General features: G+C 34.7%; 1 protein-coding gene across 2 annotated transcripts in view; it reads left to right on the top strand.

Moving 5' to 3' along the window:
• The window catches only part of pcdh11x (protocadherin 11 X-linked), a 797852-nt gene that overhangs the window by 433711 nt on the left and 343479 nt on the right, over nt 1-20662 (top strand). For both annotated transcript variants that reach the window (XM_031891054.1, XM_018096773.2), the window contains one exon: nt 12308-12379. In XM_031891054.1, coding sequence (XP_031746914.1) covers nt 12308-12379 — 72 coding nt within the window. The remainder of the gene's footprint in view (nt 1-12307; nt 12380-20662) is intronic.

The raw sequence follows: 20662 nt of genomic DNA, 5'->3' as shown, positions 1-20662 counted from the left end.
TGTTCCTTGGCCTTTAAAAACCTTGAGCATATTAAACATTCATGGACAATTACTTTTTAAATTTCATTTGACCTTATGCAATCCTGCACACTGATCTTAAACAGCATTACACAGTCACCAAACTTGCAAGGTCATTACTGCCTTCTTTGTCACCTCTTGGTGCCCCTTCTACATACAATATTCTTGGGTTCTGCTCTGAATTCATTTCAGCGCTGAATATTCTGCACATTAAAGAGCAATCCCCAGAAGCTTAATTGGTAATGTAGGAAAAATTCCATTACACAGATACCAAAAAAAAAAAATATTTTTCAAGAACTTTACTCCTACAATGTGCTTTAACAGATTTTAAATCATTATTAGTCAAGAAAGAGCAATCATAAATAAATTAGAATATTATAGATTCCTTACATTTTGCAACCCAAGGGATTATTATTGTCACTATAACAATTTTGCAAGGCATAAGTGAAAATGTATCATAACATACTTAAATTTCAGGCTATTTTTTTTCAATAGCAATCATATATCCATTAGCATTATCAGTTGTAGGAAATATTTTTAAGGTTTTTAAGTAAATAAAACAAAGTATGTACAGTATAATAAAAATGGCCATCAATTATGTCCTCTAAATTTAAATAAGATAGAAGATATATGCTATAAATGTATAAAAACATCTTTTAACCTGCAAAAAAGGGAACGTTGTGCCCACCACTGAATTTTAAACCTTTTGGCGGGGATGCAATGAGGCTGTGACCAAAAAAATAATTCAGAGTTCCTCTGTACTCACCTATTATTAACATATAATATACAGAACCAAAACATTTTGTGCATTAAGCTACAAAAATATTTGCTTAAAATGAAGTCTATTTACAATTCTAGGCTACCCTCTTGCTGCTTCCACTAGATCAGAGATTATACAGAGATCTTTCTACTGGGGCCTCACTGGCACAATGGAAGAAGAGGTTTGCAGTTCACCAGTTGACGTAATTATACTGGGCACCAGTTGTTCAATAATTCAAAAAACCTCCTCTGGATACCAACGTCAGGGCAGGAACTAGGGGTAGGCAGAAGAAGCACATGTTTAGGGTGCAATGGTGAGGGGGTGCTAGGCACATACCACTTGTCTGCCACCCCTAGTTCAGACCCTGTGTGAGTAATGTGCAGGTCCTGTATGTGTGTGCTGGCATTTTTTAAGCACCACTCTCTGTCTCACCCACACACTTGCCACTCCCACCTTCTACAATCATTACTTCCACCCCATGCTTGTCATTCCCCTCTGCACTTATTACTCCTTCCTTGTCACTGTGCTTGCATCCTTCCATCCATCCACCAATGCATGCACGCATAGAGGGCGCATGATCCTAGTACTAGAAACTGTTCCTTCATCACTCCTATTTCTCGCTGTCTGTCTGTTTCCCCTCCCCTTTCCTGTCTCCTCCCCTTTACTGTAGAATGTTTTAAACTGGTATTTTAAGAAATACATGCACTGATGTAACTGTGCTCTTGTAAGGAGAGACTAGTCATAGTTTTGCAACCGTGGGGATTATTTAAGTAATTGGTATTGAAATTAATATTGAAAATTACAATTGATTTTTAATAAAGGACATTATTTACTGGTCCCAGTTCTGTAGTTTTGTTCTTTACTTTTTTTGTTTTTCATTTATGTATTGATTTAAAAAGGATTGTAAATGGGAAATCATGTTGAAACACAAAACAGAAAAATGAAGTGCAAGCAAATGTATCTACACTTGACATGGACCATAGGCATCCATAATACTGGGGCAAAGTAAATATGTATATACTCACAACTCTAAATTATTACATTTCTACTTTCACAATTGCACTGCAATCCACTTGTAAATGACACTACGGTCTCTGGACGCAATACTGCTAGATTTGATAAATGTCCTTGCACTGAGCCCCATCAACTACTAGTTCTGGATAGAATGCTGACCTTTGACATTGCTCCAGCTCTGAGTGGAATTGGTAATATTACCATTGGTCCTTCACAATTTTAAAATGTCATTAAAAAAAGTGGTTAACCTTTGAAGGAGGAGTCATGCACTTGAACTAAAGCAGTCAACTGTGGACATAATATGAAATGTGCTGTTAATATTTTAGATTCATTATTTTATTACTATTTTATTTATGGGAGGTAGATCACAGCTTCTGTCCCATAACTTGCAAAAATTATATAATTTATTACTGAATCATCTTCTCTTCTCTATCTCTTTTACACACACACACACACATTTTCATCTTTCTTTCTTGCCATACACACGTACAAATTAATGTAGAAATATGTATAAAGGAAAAGTCTATAATTTATTCTTACAGGCAGCTAGCCTAACGTTTTGATTCCCTCAGGGATCTTCCTCAGAAGCTATGATTGATTTATGTGTCTCAATAAATCAATTAGTTCACCACTTTTTGTGTTCATACATCTTATTGAGCTTTTTTTATTCAATCCTGAGGTCTTGCATGCTGTACTTTTCATGAATTAGGACAGAATGCAATGGAAATGTTTCATATTTCTAAAACACTTATATCTGTTCAGTTATTGCCAGAAAAATTACATCTATTTGTTTTTCTATCTATCTATCTATCTATCTATCTATCTATCTATCATCTATCTATCTATCTATCTATCTATCTACAGTATCTATCTATCATCTATCAATCTAGCTATCTTATCATCTACCTGTCTATCTATATTTTGTCTATCTGTTGGTTTGCCTTCTCTTTCTTTTTGTCTTTTCCTAAAATGGCTCCAACATTATTTAGTACAGAGTACAGTTTTAACGGTGTGAGATATTAGATAATTCTCTGAGAAGGAGACCCACCAATAGAAAATTATAGTACCAAGATATAGTTCTACAGTTTATTATTCCCTGAACTTCCACTAACTTTAATTATGTTAAGTTCTAGTGGTTGCTGTGTAGTGAAGTATTTATTTATTAAGTCATCTGCAGAATGGGAAAATAGCATCTTCTACTGAAAATTGAAAGACGTCATGTGATAAATGTACACTTGAGTGTAGGCTACCTTTTCAAGACCAAAGGGTTGATATCCATATAATAATGTTATGTATAGCAGGTATTTAGAGAGAAACCAGAAATAGGTAACTGTGCACAATAAATGAATGATAAATTGATAAATGGCTGACTTGAAAATAGATGAATAATGGATTTGTTAAATAGCATGCTGAAAATCAAGTCCATACAACAGGCAATGGTCTGGTAGGCAGCAGACTGAAGACATTTGTATGGCAGGCAAAACAAATCAGTGTAAATAGTCCAGGGGTCAAAACCAGCATATCAGAGTATGGATGATAAAGCCTTAACAAGGACAAACTCATTTAGGAACTCAGGGATAAAAAACACAGAGAATTGACTCAATGATACAGAAAAAAGAAGAGGGAGGGTGCTGTTTTAAATAGGTTCTTAATAACAAGATTGCTGGCACCTGACCTTAATAAATCTGGAGATAGAGACTGTGAGGAAATCAGAGGTAGAATATGAACATTTCCATCCTCATTAGCAGCGGGCAACTTGCACTTTTCCCCATAACCAGTTGCACGTAAAACCATTCTCATTAAAGGTACTTGTCTTAAAATGTGCTCCTTGCACTTCCTTATAGTTGAACTTGGTGTTGCTTAGTCCTTCCTGTCCTTTGTTCGCAATCAGGTGCTATGGCTATTGATGCAGGAAAACCTGGGGCTTTTGCCACCTCCTGACCAGGTAGTAGCTCTAAGGTTCTTTTGCACCCTGTGCCGCTGCATGGTTCATAGGGTCTAGAAGTCACTCACATACTAAACAGTGCAAATGATGTCAGATAGGCTTTTGAAGTAGAGTATAGTTGGTTTGTGCATAATGTATTGTTTTCTTATACATCTGCAGAAACAGAGCCAAAAAACAGACAGAGCCAAACACAGATCAGAGTTGGAGGACAGCCTTGCATTCATTGACTCATTAAGCCTGGTGACCTAGAGAAAAAAATGTTAGGTAATAGTGCTTTAAAAATATGGCTTTGATGTCGCTGGACAGTTCTCAGAATGCTTTAACTTTGTATAATATGTTGAAGTATGCTGGGACATGTAGTCCAGCAAAATCTGAGTTGAGCAACATTGTTTAAAACCCTTTTAAAGGAATTTTTAAATGGGTGACACTTCTCATTGGAGGAGCTCCATTAGCAGAGAAGGAACACTACTACTGTAACGTCAATAAATTAAGTTAAAAAGTGCTTTTGAAAGCACTTGGATTACATACAGTATTCATAAACCCCTAAAAATAAGCAGCAGAATTGTGAGAGCTGTGGTATAGGGATATGTGGGGAACCCATGGATAAGCACTAATATTATCTTTTCTAATTTCTCATATTGCATTTACTGGTGCTTCTGCCTAACAATATTTGTTACATGTTTCTAGTCTAGAAAAATAATTCATCTATTGTCACACAGGAAAAGTGATCCCCTCTCAACCACCTGCATAGTAATCTATAATATATAGAAAATTGTTTTTGGAAGGCTAAACTTTCTGTTTGGAAAACAAAGCACTACAGACATAACCTTTACCACAAAATCAATATTCATAGAATTATCTAAATGTAACATGTGTAGCATAACATGTTCTGTTTTATACAGGTTATGTATTATTTATTTTGTGTTTTATGGCTTCTGTAATAAACCATCTTGAATGTATTAATCTGGGCAATGCACAATAGCAAAGTTTAGTAACTGCACTAGCTTTGTGCACCAAACCAGTCACTGAATATGTTACATTCACATAAATGGGTTGCAGGAATTTTGTAATTATTTTGCATCATTTCTAAGGGTGTCATTTTATAGTTGGAGGACAAAATGATATCTGCCTATAAGGGGCACATTTACTAAAACATTTCTCTTTTTTTATTTTTAAAAATTTGAATAACTCATTTCCATGAAAGTCTAACATTTACTTAAAAGTCTGACGGAAAAATTCGCAAAACCGCATCTTTTTTGAATTATCACAAAAAACCTCTACTTTTTCAAACTGTCCCGCAAAAAACTGCATAAAAATCCAAAACCTCTAAAGTTTCAGTGCAAAAGAATGACCTTCAGACTTTGCCTTTGACTTCTACATAATCTAGTCAAGTTTTAGCTGAATTTGGATTTTTAGCCATTTCAATGCACAGTAAATCTAGAAAAAGATGCTACTTTTTTTTTCTGTGATATTTAGTTAGTAAATGCCCCCCTAAGTGTCTGTCTTGTTGGTTTACATTTTTTTCCGGTTTGATTCCATTGGTTTCATTCAGCTAATTTTGCATGCTACACCTATGCAACATGTATGCGTATGTAATTTACCAAAAAGATCTGCATAAATCAGACTCACTGCTGAGCATCTTTATGACCATAAATATAATTATGACTAACTGAATCAAGCATTTAGACATGTAGGCCTTATTTATATATGTGTTTAACATTGCTGCATTTGAATTTTCAGTTAGAATAACAAATGCAGAAGACAAAGATGAGTGACAAGCACAGAACTATGATACATATAAAACAAAGAAAGAGAAGATGAGAGAACCCATACTGGTCTATAGCATTGTTTTACCCAATTATAACTGATAATGGTGGTTGCCAGCTCAATAACACATGCTAACATATGGTTTGTGATCTATGATCACCAGGGCAAAGATAATAAGACTAAGAACAGGTTTTTGAATCTTCTTTCAGCTTTAATCCTGAATTGGGTTCTAAAACATCTGTCTCCAAAAACAAATCAAGACAATGATGACCCATAGTTTTAAAAATCAGATTGTTCTTGAAGGGATGTCTCTACTGTATTACATTTTCTGGCTTTTAATTCCCAGCAGGCTTTTGTATGCAGATTTATTACTGTATACAAAAAGAGTCCAAAGAGAAATGCTTGATGTCTACATCTATAAAGAAACAAGTCTACGTTAGCTATGTACAGCATAGAGCACTAAAGGTGCAAAAACTAAAGCATATATATTACTCAAACTTTGTGTCACATAAGTATTGAACAATACTTTGTTCAAGAATGTGGCTTAGCAGTAATAAAATAACATAATTATATTACATAAAACATAGTAATTACCTGTCAACCATTACATAGAATGGTATCTTAGCTCAGTGAAAACCATATTTAAACAACGTCCGTTTGAGGGTGACATATTCTAATATGAGCTATTATTGTACAAAATCTGTCATTTCTGAAACTGATTTTCTGTAATTGATCCTTAACCCCTCTCCTTTCCTTTCCTATAATTAGAAACTCATTAATTTGCTCATTAATAGCCACATTCTAAGCATATACAGTACTATACTGCAACATTTAAATGTAACAATAATGGTTTGGTTGCCTTTAGTTTTACATGCTGACCATTGCACTTTAACTTAACTAATTCCCTGTATTTTGAACAGATAACACACATGAGAAGCAAGCGTAAATACATTGACCTTCTGCTAAGTAATGATTGGAATAACTGGTTCCATGAAAATGTGCAGTTATAATAAGTGCATTACTCATTAATGAGTCTTGAAATACTTTCTTCAGTCCCCAAAAAAACAGCAAGGATAATTATGCTGATAAAGAAATCCCTGTACCACCACTTATCTCAAAAGAGATGACTAAGCAGCCATAGTGATGCTTTATGGCATAGGAACATATCATAAAAATGTCAGTGATACAGCATTAAGCAGGGACTACAAGGGAAAATTAAATTATAAGGCTTTCTTTGTCTACCTCATGTTATATTATGCAGATGTATTTCTATTTTTCATATTTGCTTATTAAAAATGCTTAGCTCTCATGCTACATGACTAACAATTCTAAAATACTCTTGTATGGGAAAAGCCCTTTCTCAGATTCATTCAATTACCCAAATAGCTCGCCTTCTAGGTAAATTATTTTTATTATTTATTAATTTATTTATTTTAAAGAGTGTGTAGGAAAGAGAAAATTATTGGTGTGGGAGTTAAAAAAATTGCAAAGTTACCTACACTTCAAATATCATAAAAATCATCAAAACAAAAATAATTCATATGTTCTGCAAAAGTGTAAGTATGGCACTTGGTTTATATAAGCAGCCTGACCTTTCTGCTGTACTACAGTGTGCTACACTACACTGCTTTATATAAATGAAAATATGCCATATCCTAAAGTCATCCAGATAGCTATTCTGCAGTACAAAATAGAAATACTGGGTAGAAACTAAATATATACTGCAGTTAGTTTTAGAATTTGTCTGTACAAATGTAGGATCTCTTATCAAGAAACCCAATTCCCAGAAAGCTAGAATTATGAAAAGGCCATCTCCCAAAGAGTCTATTTTAACCTAATAATTCTATTTTTTATTTAATTAATAAATAATAAAACAGTACTTTGTATTTGATGGTAACTAACTTGAATAAATACATGTCGGTGGCAAAACAACCCTACTAAGTTTATTTAGTGGCAGATTTACTAAAACTTTAACATTTCTATTTTTTTTATTTTAAAATTCAAATAAACTAGTTTCCATGAATGTCTTACAGTTACTAAAAATTCTGAACTGAAAAAGTTCATGCGGGAAAAAGTTGCAGGAAAGCTGCAGGAAAATTATCAAATTAGCTCACCGAAACCTTTCTGTGCAAATTGTTGCACAAAAATCCAAAGCCTCTAAAGTTTCAAAGCAAAAGAAGGATCCTCTTGTGAAGGGATATCTGCCATTGACTTCTACATGATCTCGGCAAGTTTTAGTTGCCGAATTGTCAGATTTGGAGAACTAGAGTAAATCTAAATAAAAAAAAAATATCTGAACTTTAATAAATGAAGCCTTAGGGGCAGATTTATCAAAGTCCATATGGGTACAATTACAAAAATTCATATTTTTTCTAATTTATAGAACTTTTTCGTGCTTTGATAAATCTGCCCCTTAATGTTTAAAAGTCTTGCAGTAGGCACCAAGAAATTAGTCCAGAATAGTGATAAGCGAAAATGCCCTGTCTCAGTTTGCTAAAAAAATTTTGCTACATTTTTCCAAATGTATTGAAGTCAATTGACTTTTTTTTATCTCCATGTTTTTTTCTTATATCAGGCGTAAATAATATAAAAATATGGGGCATTTTTTAATATAATAAAAATATTTGGGAAAACATGAAAAGGGTCTACAATTTTACAATTGTAAACATTTTAGGCTGTACACATATGGCAGCTCTTGTATGTATATTTGTATGTATATTTTTATTTATAAAGCGCTACTTATGTACGCAGCGCTGTACAGTAGAATACATTAATACAAACAGGGGGTTAATAAGATAATAGATAAATACAAAGTACAACAATAAATACAAGATACAGTTACAGTTGCAATAAGTTAAGAGTCAAAGACACAAGAGGATGGAGGTCCCTGCCCCGTAGAGCTTACAATCTATATGGGAATCTATATAGCTCTTAAGAAGAATGAATAGGAACCTATAACTGAGGTGACATGTTATACATGTTACATGTTAAATCATAAAAAGAACAACTCTGGACAAAACTATAGTTCAGAAAATATCCTTTCCCCACCCAGCCCCTATTCCATGTGTTGTGGGGTTGGGATTGCATTATAACTGTGCATACAAGTAATACAACCTCTAGTTATCTCTTCCCCTAGCCTGTGCTGTGTATTGGATTAAGGATTCTCTCTGTTCATCCATATACCTCATATTGCATGGGGTAGGGGCATAAATTTAAAAACTAGGATACCTCTATCCCTAGCCCGGCTCCCCAAGCAGTATAACCATTTACAAATCCAATTCAGTTTTTATTGATTTTGCAGTTAAAAAGCACAATAGGTTTTTACATTTTTATTTGCCTATTAAGCGGTACATTTATAGTCATTTTTGCTGCTTTTTTCACCTAGATTCTATAAAATTGCTACTTTTTGTGCTTTTCGGTTTAAACGCACCTAAACTGTCATTGTCTCTATCAGGCTAGCCATAGCCTTCCATCCTTACCTATCACACACTTCTATTGTATAAGAAGCTTGTAGTGATAAGTGAATCTGTCCCGTTTCCCTTTGCAAAACTGCAGAAAAAATTCACGTAACAGAGAAAAATTTGCAAAATGTGGCTACCGCATGACTTTTTTGACGCACGCAACTTTTTTTTAATGTGCTCGTGACTTTTTTGCAAGGAACTTTTTTTTTTTTTTAACTTTTACACTTATTTTATGAAATAAAACGCCTTTTAGCAAGACAGGACCTATAATATGATCTGCCACAAAAGTGACTTGAGGCTGCCTGGAAAACATAGACTGATGTGCACACATTAAAATCAATTGATGGAACCAGTGTTAATGAAGTGTGCATTTCTTTTTGCAATATAATACTCTGGAGATTGGTTTATTGGTTGGTAATAGTGACTTAGTCTCTAAGTGTAGGATGCAGTATTAGCTTTCTTATTTTGTTGGTGCAATAATCATTCATTTCAAACCCCAAAGCTCTAGAGGCACCTCTAACACATTTGCAATAGGAGGGGACGGCAGTTCATTACCAATCAGTATGCTCATAATTCTTCTTCAGTAAATGTTACCACTAACACCATTACCTAATGAAATCTAGCTTTGTCCATCAGCCAGGGAAACCTGGATACATAACAGGCATGTTAATGATATACTGCATGTAAATAAATCAGACATTATTTTCACCCACACCTCACAAAATCTCATGGGTAGGAGGATTTTTTTTTTTTAAATAAGTGACTCTCTGAGTCAGCAACCATATCTAATGATATACACTTCAGTGCTACTGTGTGCCCGGCCCTGCTTCAGGACTTCCCTACTATGAAAGCACAGATTCCTCTTTGAAACTGCACTTTACTGTACCAACAGGGTTGTTAGTAGCTGTGGGCACCTTAGACACAGGAATATCTACCATAGCTAGCTCTCCAAATGTCATATGACACACAGGGCAAGTGGAACCAAACCAGGTAATATCAGACATTCTGCCTATTCTAGAGTTTCTCTCCTATGTTTACTGACTAGAATGTAGTGAAAGGCACGTTTAATATTCTGTAAGCTGAAAAATATTTTTCCTTCAAAAATTGCAGTTTTGAGTTTGAGAGGAAGCAGGTATAATAAAAAGGATACATGTTAGAGATGCGGGAAATAGAAAAGCAAATGGTTAAAACAGGTACAACAGAGAAGGGTAGAACAGAATAAAAAGATGAGAAAGAAATGTGGAAGGAGAAAAAATTATGAAATAAGCAGTAAAAAAAAGAGAGGAGGGAAATAATCTGGCTGGAGGAATATAAAAAGGACAGATGAAGATCGAGCGAAAAGGGAAAATGGTTTGTTAAAATGAAACAGGAGACAGAAAGCAGAAGAGAAACACAAAAGAGTAAAAAAAAAGTAGGACTTTGTAAAAATATTAATTTTGTCACAATTGATTGTTTATTTAGACAGGCAGCTTTTTTTAGAAGGGGGTCACCACCCCCCTCCTCCATTCCATTAATGCACATAAAGGTCTAATGATAATGGTGGATGTATGTAACTGTTAAGCATACTTATTGCATTGTAGAACAGAGAGATATTAATAGCAATTAAGAAATCAACAGATGTTAAGTTACAAGCAAAATTTTCTGATTTAATTGGTGACTAATGATTTCAAAGGAAGTCTAACGGGTTGAAAAGGTGGGTTAAGTAGTTCAAAACAAAGTGTTGCTAACTATAGTCAAATATTTCACCAGAGTGGGTCAAGTGGTTCCTAGGAAAAGTGCTTCAGCCAAGGCAGGTTTTCTTTTTTTAAATGGTATGTACTTTAAGTGCTTCAAGGGTTTTTTAAGAGAAAGTAAGTGATGAAGTTTTAAACAGCAATTGGAGAGTGACTCATACGCAGAGTAGAACATGTTTTTTTCAAGGTGTTTTCAAGGTTTTAGCGGTTCTAAGAAATCAAATGCCAAGTGCTCATCAAAAGCTTTGATTTTTGGAAGTATGAAGCAGCATTCTTTGTATACATGTTGCTTGAGACAGTAAGGACTATGTGTTGGTGGGGCAGTAAGGCCTATGTGTTTCTACAAAAAGAACTGCAAATGTTGTAAAAATCAATGGAAAAAAAGTTAGAAATCTGAAAATAAAACGTGAACGCCTTCTTCCCTATAGATACATGCAGGTGTCTGTGTCAGATATTTTGTTGAAAGTTATATTTTGAAAACACCCCACGTGATTCTACACAAATACCTTTGTGCACAAAAACCAAGCATATTTTGTGTATTTGTAATACTATTGCATTTGTTTTACACCCCAAAAAAGGTAAGAAATCACACCAATCTACTGTATACTAACTGAAATCCATAAAAGGGGAACTCCACCCAAAATATATTTCCAAAAATGTAATGCTAATCAACTTTTCACTGTATGTAAATTAACATGTTTTATTCAATTCAAATAAACTCTAACTTTTACCAAACTCAAATTTTTGCTTTATTAAAAAATGTGAATCTAAAAAACTTGTTTAAATAAAAGCATGAAACTTGAATGCATCTTATAATTTTCAATGGGTCTACAAACTTTTAAAAAAATGTTGCAAAGCAAAATATAGTCAGATTGAATAGAACTATACATTTTGCCGAGGACAACTTTCATCAGCTTGAACTCACAAGCTTCGAAATGTTGAAGTTTTACATTTGAGTTTTTCAAAAAAAAATTTTGCACTTAATAAATATCACACATTCTAGTTTTGTACATTTGAACATTTATAAATCATTAATGTATATTGGAGAGTTGCCAAAATTTTATTTAAAAAAAGTGTGGGTGAAATACCTATTAAACTTTACTGGAAGATATATGTGATCTGTTGTTCAAGAAAGCATGGAGAATATTCATGTGCATATGCTATAACTTTTCCCACTCACCTATATATATATAGGATTCAAAGTGTGGCCATATGTGGTTTAACATTTTACTGTACATTTAATATATTGAACTTGTATGCAATTAAACCTTTGGTTAGTATGCAACTATTGTTACATGCTGTATTCTGAGTACAACGTACATAGTTGTGTAGCTGCTGTAAGCCTTGGAAATGCAGAAAGCTGTTAAACACAATGTACTAACTCACTTTTAGCCCTTTTTCTTTAGCCTAATACTAAAGGCATATACAATGTGAAAAAAAAGTTTAAGAATGCTGAGCTAAGTTTTAATCTTAAACAGATCAGTGCATCTGAAATCTCATTTCCTAAGGTGGTTTTGTAGCTACATTTCTGGTGGATTAATAAAACTAAAATACCCTGCACTATCCAGATATATGTTTTTAATTTTTTCATGTCACTTTTTTTTTCTAGAATGCAAAGGAAGCTGCAAAGCCTCAAAGTCCTCAAAAGGAATCAAACCTGGAAACATGGATTCAACCAACGGTAATTGTAAAATACCTCTCATCTCACCATTGAGAATTGCAGGTCATCTCCTCTAGTCAAACTGTATTATTCTCTGTTGAATAGATAAGTGCCAGTGGTCCTAAATTGCAAACCCTGGGAATGGGGGCTGTGTTTTGTGTGGGTTTGGGATGTTTCTTGTGGTAGCATATGTAGCAATGCACTACATATTTTAACTTTAATTGATGGCAGGTATGTTAATATGTTTTCTTTGTCAGTGAAGAACAACACAGAGAATAGGCACATTTGATATAGCTATCAATGTTCTACTGTAGCTCTCCAGTTGTTTGGGGATGCTGCATGTTAAGCTGAGCAAGTTGTTTATAAGAATGAGATGTTTGGTTGGACAGTAGAAATTGTCCTATTTATTGACATTAAATGATTGTTCAGACTCACCTGAACTGTCTGTCACGGTCTCTATGATATAATAAAGTTTCCTTCTCTTACACTGTGCATACACACTGTAGGTGTAATGATGACAGCACTACCATAAAGAAGTGTCACCTTCCTCTGGTGTGTATGTTAGTGTTTTGTTAGCAATCATACAATTTGCCTGCAACAATGTCAAGTCTTGGAGTATTTGTTAGCTTGAACAGACTTCTTTAAGATTTTCACTGCTGTATACAGACTTGTGGCAACAGCAAAAGTATCAAACACCCCTTTGCTTGTTTGTCATTCCGACATGCAGACTATAAAAGGGCCACAAGACATACAATAGAGTTGATCAAAGGTTATCTTGTGCTGGACATTTGCACAAAGTGTAAGTTCCCTGTGTATAATTTTTAAGGGGCAGTTATGTGCCCTTAGTGTCTTACACCTGTGCCCAGCACAATAGTAAATGAGCCATAAGATATTATTCATGTTAAAAGATATGTCCGAACCTTATCATGTGTAGAAAAGTAATTTATTATTTTTCAAAACAGTTCTCTTGTTCTTTACATTATTTTGTTATTCTATTTTTATTTGATGCATTATTTCAGTATGTTGCTAGCAAAAAGTGCTACCTCATTCCAAAAAAAGGCACTTCATTCTCACGTGTTTGCTTCAAAAGAATGACATTTGTGCTGTTGGCCATCACATAGAAACAAAACCTATATTCAACAAAACAGATCAGATCATTTTTTGCAACAGAAACCCGGATTAGCCAGGACTTGCTGTTTGACTTATGCTTGGTCATTAGCATTTTTTCATTAGCCATTGTGTGGTGTAAGGATGGTTGCTCATGCAAGTTACTGTTTTATGATCATTGCATTGAAATTACAGTGCTGCAGAAATAAATTACATTTCCCTTGGGAGCAGGTTTTCACATTAGCTCAGGGATTTGATAGTCCACTAATGCAACATTTGAAGATACTGCACACATTTTGCGAGAAAATATATTTTTTTCTGACCACCTTTATCAGAGATACATCATTTTAATAAGACTTTCCATAAAGTGTAAAATAAAAACCTCCTGTAGCCTTGCTTGGACAGCAGGGAACTGTAAAAATATAGGAAACATAAGTGTATTAATACTGCCAGAAGCAGCCCACTGTAGGCTTGCAGTGCTGCATAAACCTTGCTACTCTTCCCTGGGAAACATCAGCAGGTTGAGCAGTCATCCTTTATCACAATGTCACTCGGCTATAATATCCAAACCCTCAATACTAGTTGATGGCTTGGACATACTTTACAAAATAAAGTAAATTCTACTGGTGAGGGGGTCAAAAACCATACCTTTGTATGCATTATTTATAGGATTTTTTATATAATTTAAACCAAGCTACCTTTTATATACATTATTGTTGTAGTTATACCTGTACAAGAGAAATAAACTCACTAGAGGTCAAATTATACATTAGTGCAAAGCATACTGTACATAAACATGAATTTGTAGATACTTGTTATTCCTAAGAAAACATTTTGCACCAATACTTTCTGGCAAGTAAAGCAATGAAAAAAGCTTCCAAGATTAAACAATATTAGGGAAAGACTGAACTTGGGGTTAACCAATATAGCGTTAATATGGCAAACATACATGTAAGACTGATAAAGCCAAAAATAATCACATTTGTAATGTAGATATTGCTTCTATTTTTTTTCTTGTAAACCCCTTAAAGCTCTTGATATACTGTATATTATTTCTTTCTCTGGAAACATTTTATTAACTACTTTTAAACTCTTGTCATTTTAAGTATAATGGTTTGCACCATACATAATAATATCCAGACACATGTTTCAGTTTTAATATTATCCTAGTAGTTTGTGTTGTTGGTATATTCAGAAATGCAACTGCATATTATAAACAGAAAATGAATTTGACTTTTGATTATAGAAGTGATTATCATGTTTGGATAGAGACTGATGCGTACTCCACCCACACATATGTCCTTCGTAGAGTAAACCTTACACCAATCCTCTAGGAATGATTATCCCATCCATAACACTGTATAGAAGATGGATATCTCCCTTCAGATCCCATTACTGTCAGTAAGAGAAGTATTCATGCAATCTCACATTAATTATTTAATGAATATGTCACTGCAATATTTAACAAAACTACTCTAGGCATTTTCATAATGAGACATACATTATAAACTAGAGGAGTTGGACAACTTTAAACATGATCAACATACAACCTATCAATTTTCTGTGATTTGTATTTATAAAAATAATTTATAAATTGATTTATTTATAAAATAATACAAATTATGTCTGTACTTAATATGGTTTGCCATAAACTATGCTTGGATGTTCTACTCAATGCTTCATTACTGAGAAAAACTCCTCATTGGACTATATATAATGATTTACCTGGTGAAATGCTTCTTAATAAGCCTTATCCAATATTTTCACCTTCTGATCAATGTTTCATTGTAAAGTTTCACTTACTATAGAGTTCAGCCTTATACAAAGTGCACCTCAGCTTGTTGGAGTATTTGGTGCATAGCTTCATAGGATAACCATGGGGGTGAAATCTGCAATATGATACTGGGTCATTAATAGGGGCCTTTTTAATCACTATGTACCATGCTGTACAGAGAGATTACAATGTGGGTACTGGAAGCTGCTACTAAGTTACTAAGTACTATGTTAAAACTCAAACTAGCAGGGCTGAAAAGGGATATTACATGCATTATATTGCAGAACTTTCTCATGGGTGGCTTTGGGGCTTTGGTCAATAGGAGCACAAAACACGGGTGCTTCCCACTGAGCCAGGGAACATATTTGTTGGGTGCATATAGCCTTACACTGTTTTTGGTGCTATTTAACGCCCAATGCATCTACTGGTGTTTATTTAAAGTATCATTTAAACTTACCCTCATCTAAAGATCATTGTTTGCATTGGTGCAGTAACCCATAGCAACAAATAAGATGTTTGCTTTTAAACAAGTGACCAGCAAATGCTGCCTGCTGATTGGCTGCTACAGGTGTTTAGACCTGTAGTAAACTTTGCACCTTTTATTAGATTTCCTGACTAGAGCTCTTTTAAGCCAACAGGTAAGTAGTAAGCAAATCTGTCCTGTTTCACTTCGCTGAAAAATTAGCTCACCCGGTTTACAGTTTAATTTTGCAATCAACTGCCCTCAGTTATCTAGATAATGTAGTAAATTTACAATTAGGTCAATATTTCATATGATTAGGAATCACATCAAATACTGAAATATGAAAACTCATTACATACAGTATGAATCATTGTGTATAACATGGCAACACCCGGGGTTTGCGTCATAAATATTGGTTCAGTGTCTCTCAGATTTAGTATCAGTACATAGTACATCAAGTACATCACTGCATGCAGCATGCGTTTTTCACTAACGCTACAGTATATCCATTTCAACTTATATCAGAAGTGGAGGGAGTCCTTTACATATTCCTTATAACCAACCAGGCATGACTCACGTCCATTGTGTACAGCATGCAAAGTTCACGTAGACAGGATTTAATGTTCTCACACAAGCAGTGCCTGCAGATTCGATTTTACCGTGATGTAAACAATACATTGCCTGGACATGTTAGAATGCTTAGCAAAATCCCTCAGAAGCCCGTTGACATGAGTTTCAGTTAAGACTGTCACCTCATCCCTTTCCAACCTGACATCTATTACATCCAAATGCTGTAGGGCTGCTTACTAATCAGGTGAGAGACTCACTTTTCCGTTGCATGGAACCCAGTGGTTAAGCCTGCTACATATGGATTTCCTGAGAATTATCCAAAGGTTCAATATCTGTTTATATGTGTTTGTTATATTTTATGATAAAAATAAAATAACACCTTATTGCAATCATTACAAGCCTGGTGCAACAACCTATTTATAAACTAATGAGGCTGCTGTGGCTGAAACATTCTACAAGATGCATTCAAGCCACATATGGATTTCCAAAGAATTAACCATAGGTTCAATAGCTACGTTTGTTTATGGCAAAACATTTGACATGCATTTTTTTAATACTTTATTACAATTTGAAATTGCTTTGCACGTGTTTAAGGAGTTAATTTAACTAAATGATAACCTCATAGTTTTAAATGCATGACTTACAAGTGCCTAAGGAGTTACTTCTCTAAATGCATTAATACATGATTTTACATTTCATTATTGCTTGCATTATTCTCTCGCCAATCAGTAACAGAATGCAATGCAGAAAGAGAAAGAAGGAATGGGCTTTTAAGGCAGAATAATTACTTACATCATCAAATACAGAAAGGAGCAGAAGTCTGTCTCTTGAGTAAGGATTAGCAGATCCTTAAATTCCTTGGAAATATTCATACAACTAACTGAGTGCTGTTTGGTGTTCAAAGTCAGATGTGCGCTAACAGGGTGGTATTTTTTTTATTCTCAACAATGAAAAATACAATAAAGTGCCAAAAGCGAAATTTGAATGTTCTGGGGCCTGTGAAGGTCATAAACATCGAGAGCTGTGAGCTCTTACACATCTGTGCCGCAGTCGAGAACAGACAAGATGCAGAAATAATTAGTGTTTGTCCAGTATAGTGCATCATGCCCAGCATGTGAAATAGGAAGCTCTCCCTGTGTCCATTTCCTTCTTCTCTGGTGTCTTTGCTGCATGTTTAACCCCATGCTAACGTGTGAAGCAGTATATTACAGTATATACTCTGCCACCTTAGTGCTACATATATATTAAAACATAAAAGTTAACAGTGCCTTTTTGAATGAGATGTGTAAACTGGTAGTGATGAACAAAATTTTTCAGCAGGCATGGATTCACTGTGAATTTCCGCAGTTCACCATTGGTGGATTGTTTTGCGAAAAGGGCGCCAAAATGTGCTGCAAAAAAAAAAATCTGCTGCGTGTCATTTTTTGGATGCACACAACAAATTTTTGACAAATGTGTCATTTTCCTCGCTTCGCAAATTTTTTGCCGGGACAGATTTGCTCATTAATTTTAAACAGAAATGAGCTTGTGGGTTAAAGGAGAAGGAAAGTCATTTTGTCATTATACTGCCAATAGATTCACCACAATAGTGCAATTTAGAACCTTATATTTATTCTGCAGGAAACTTTACCTAGCCCTAGACGTTCCCTTTTAAGTGCAACATTTTTGCTGTTTCACTTTGCCCAAAAAATTGACAGATTCGCTCATCACTAGCCATAAACAGTCACTATTTATTGGGCTGGTGGTGGTGTATGTGTGTGTGTGTGTGTGTTGGGTTTCTGTGTACTTGAAATGCCAGAGACTATTTTGAAGCTCTGTATACTGCTCTAATGAATAATGCCCAAGTTATTGATGCTTAGAACCTTGGAAATAATTTAATTCATTCATTCATTCCAGGGTCCCAATTGCAGATTCTTCAATAACCACTACAGACTTATGACAAGTGAATCACGTATCTAAGCACAATTGATGCAGTTGCACGTTGCCACACACCTACAATGAAACACTGTATTTATGACATATTTTATATGGGTTTGTTATATTTTATGATCATTACAAGTCTGGTGCAACAACCTATTTATAAACTGATGAAGCTGCATAAAATGGGAGTAAATCTGGCACAAAATGATTGCTTCTTCTATATAAAAGAGATGATTTTCTCCAGAATTAGTCGCCCTCTTTATAAATTTCATTTTGCCTAAAGGCCCAAATCCACAAAAGATACAGTAGGTGATCTGACTCCGATGGAACAAATCCATTCTGGCCTTGCAGATTACACTCACTCCTTGCATTACGTGCCTATGAAGTCTAGATAGATTCCTTCCTATTATCTAGTCTGATTCATTGAGTAATAGGGTCAGAAGTAGTTGCAGCATTCTACAAATATTATCTTTCCAGCCAAATACCTATAGAGGGTAACTGTGATCCTAAATGTATCAGACCACCCTCCCGTTCGCTTCCAGTCATAATCACTTTTTGCTGAGGAATCTTTAGTTTGAGATGCTGTAGTTTGAACTAGATGGCGAGGTGTAGGGGTTAAGGCATATGTAAAGATGCATGGTCTCTACCCCTCTTTGACCAGCCAAAAAACCAACACCATGTAAGATTCTAGCTAGTTTTAGTCTATCTTTATACAGTCCTGCCTGTGATTTTATCCAAGGAACCAGTATTATAAATAGAGCACATTAATGCTGATTTGAAATGCTAATTTTCTTGTAGGTTCCAGCACCTCTTTTTTAATTCTAGTTACACACAGACAATCTGAAATAAAAAAAAAAAATAACAGTAGGTTCTCACCCTCCAGTGAAACTGGGCCTGTATTAAAGGAGAAGTTCAGACATTTTGCAATTGTATGATATGGGATTATATTATTAATGCAAGCATATGAAATAAGTGTATGTAGAGTAGAATGCACATTATTCTTTTATTGGACACATCTGGTTAAAGTTGTTGTCAGTTTTTTTTTCCCTTTTATAATGCAATTAGGTATGTCAGGTTTTATGTGTATTCTATAAAAAACAGACCTTTTGAGAAAAGACTACCTATGCACTAAAGGGCTAATATTATTCTTCCATTTTTTGCAGTAACATTTACTTACCATTTTTTGAGAATGTTACAGTAACTTACAAAGAAGGCCTTAATCACAGTTGTCAGGTGTCTTGAAACCTTTTCCTTCACAAAGCAGTGTGCTCTTGTCAAATGGCAGGTCTTGTTGCAGGGAGACTTTTCACTATTGCCTGCCTGATACAACTTTTGAAAGATTAAGGGAGACAATTCTATTCATCTACAGTAAAGAATCCTTTCAGATTTTTATTCACGTCATTTGCTAGAACAGGGATCTGCAACCTGCGGCTCACCAACATGTAAAGCACAGATGGATCTTGGCCTTTTGTTAACATCCTTTGCATTTCTACTACATTTGAATATTGCCTTTGTCATTTCTTGGGTATGCCTGCACACTGTCTAGACAGTCCTTGCCTTAATTGGTAGAAACCCGCTTCTGCCGTATACTGCTGTTTCTCACTTAAAAATCTTTTAGTTTTTTCCTCTGTCTTGAACATTAGAGTTATCTAAGATATAGAGTAATAGCTAGAGTAAGCTATTAATAAAAAGCCCTTGAGATACAAGCACAAAAACAATGCCTTGGTTTTGAGGTGCTTAAATATAACAACCACAACAAACTAGAACTTTCAATTTCAGAGACTGGTTTCTGAAATATTGAACTAAGAAATACCCGGCAGTTTGATATTTATGGCATGAAACTACCCTTGACTATTCCAGTTTTATATTTAAGCAAAACCAAGGCAGTGTGTTTTAAAGAACACATTGATCAAACTGGGTTGAACTTGATGGACAATGGGTTGAACTTAATGGACATGGGTTGAACTTGATGGACACTGGTCTTTTTTCAACCCTATGTAACTATGTAACTATGTAAATATGTAAACTCAATTCAGGTATAGGAACTATTCTCCAAAATGCTTGGATTCTTACGGGATTTGTAATTTGGATCTCCGTACCTTAAAGAGATTCTGTCATGACTTTTATGGTGTAATTTTTTTTTAATTCATATTGTTTATTGAGTAGTTGAACAAAGATGCATCGTATATCAGAAAGAAAAGGAAGGTTTTTACATAAGTAACATAAAGAGATGAAAAGCATATCTATGTTCATATATACTTATGGAAGGTTTTAGTTTTACATATTGCATCTAAATCTGGGCGGTGTGGTATTTGTAGCAGCTTTGTTGTGGGGGTTATAAGGCTTTTATAGACTAATTGTTACTTGGTCATTATGCCAGGGATCCCAAATTAAGGCCAATTTGTTTTTGGGGTGGGGGGTGGTAGCTGTCATTTTCTCCATTGTCGCTCTGAAGTTTTTATGGTGTACT

This window comes from Xenopus tropicalis, chromosome 8, assembly GCF_000004195.4.
Source record: "Xenopus tropicalis strain Nigerian chromosome 8, UCB_Xtro_10.0, whole genome shotgun sequence".
In the NCBI taxonomy this organism is placed as follows: domain Eukaryota; kingdom Metazoa; phylum Chordata; class Amphibia; order Anura; family Pipidae; genus Xenopus; species Xenopus tropicalis.
This window is presented reverse-complemented; position numbering and strand designations above follow the sequence as displayed.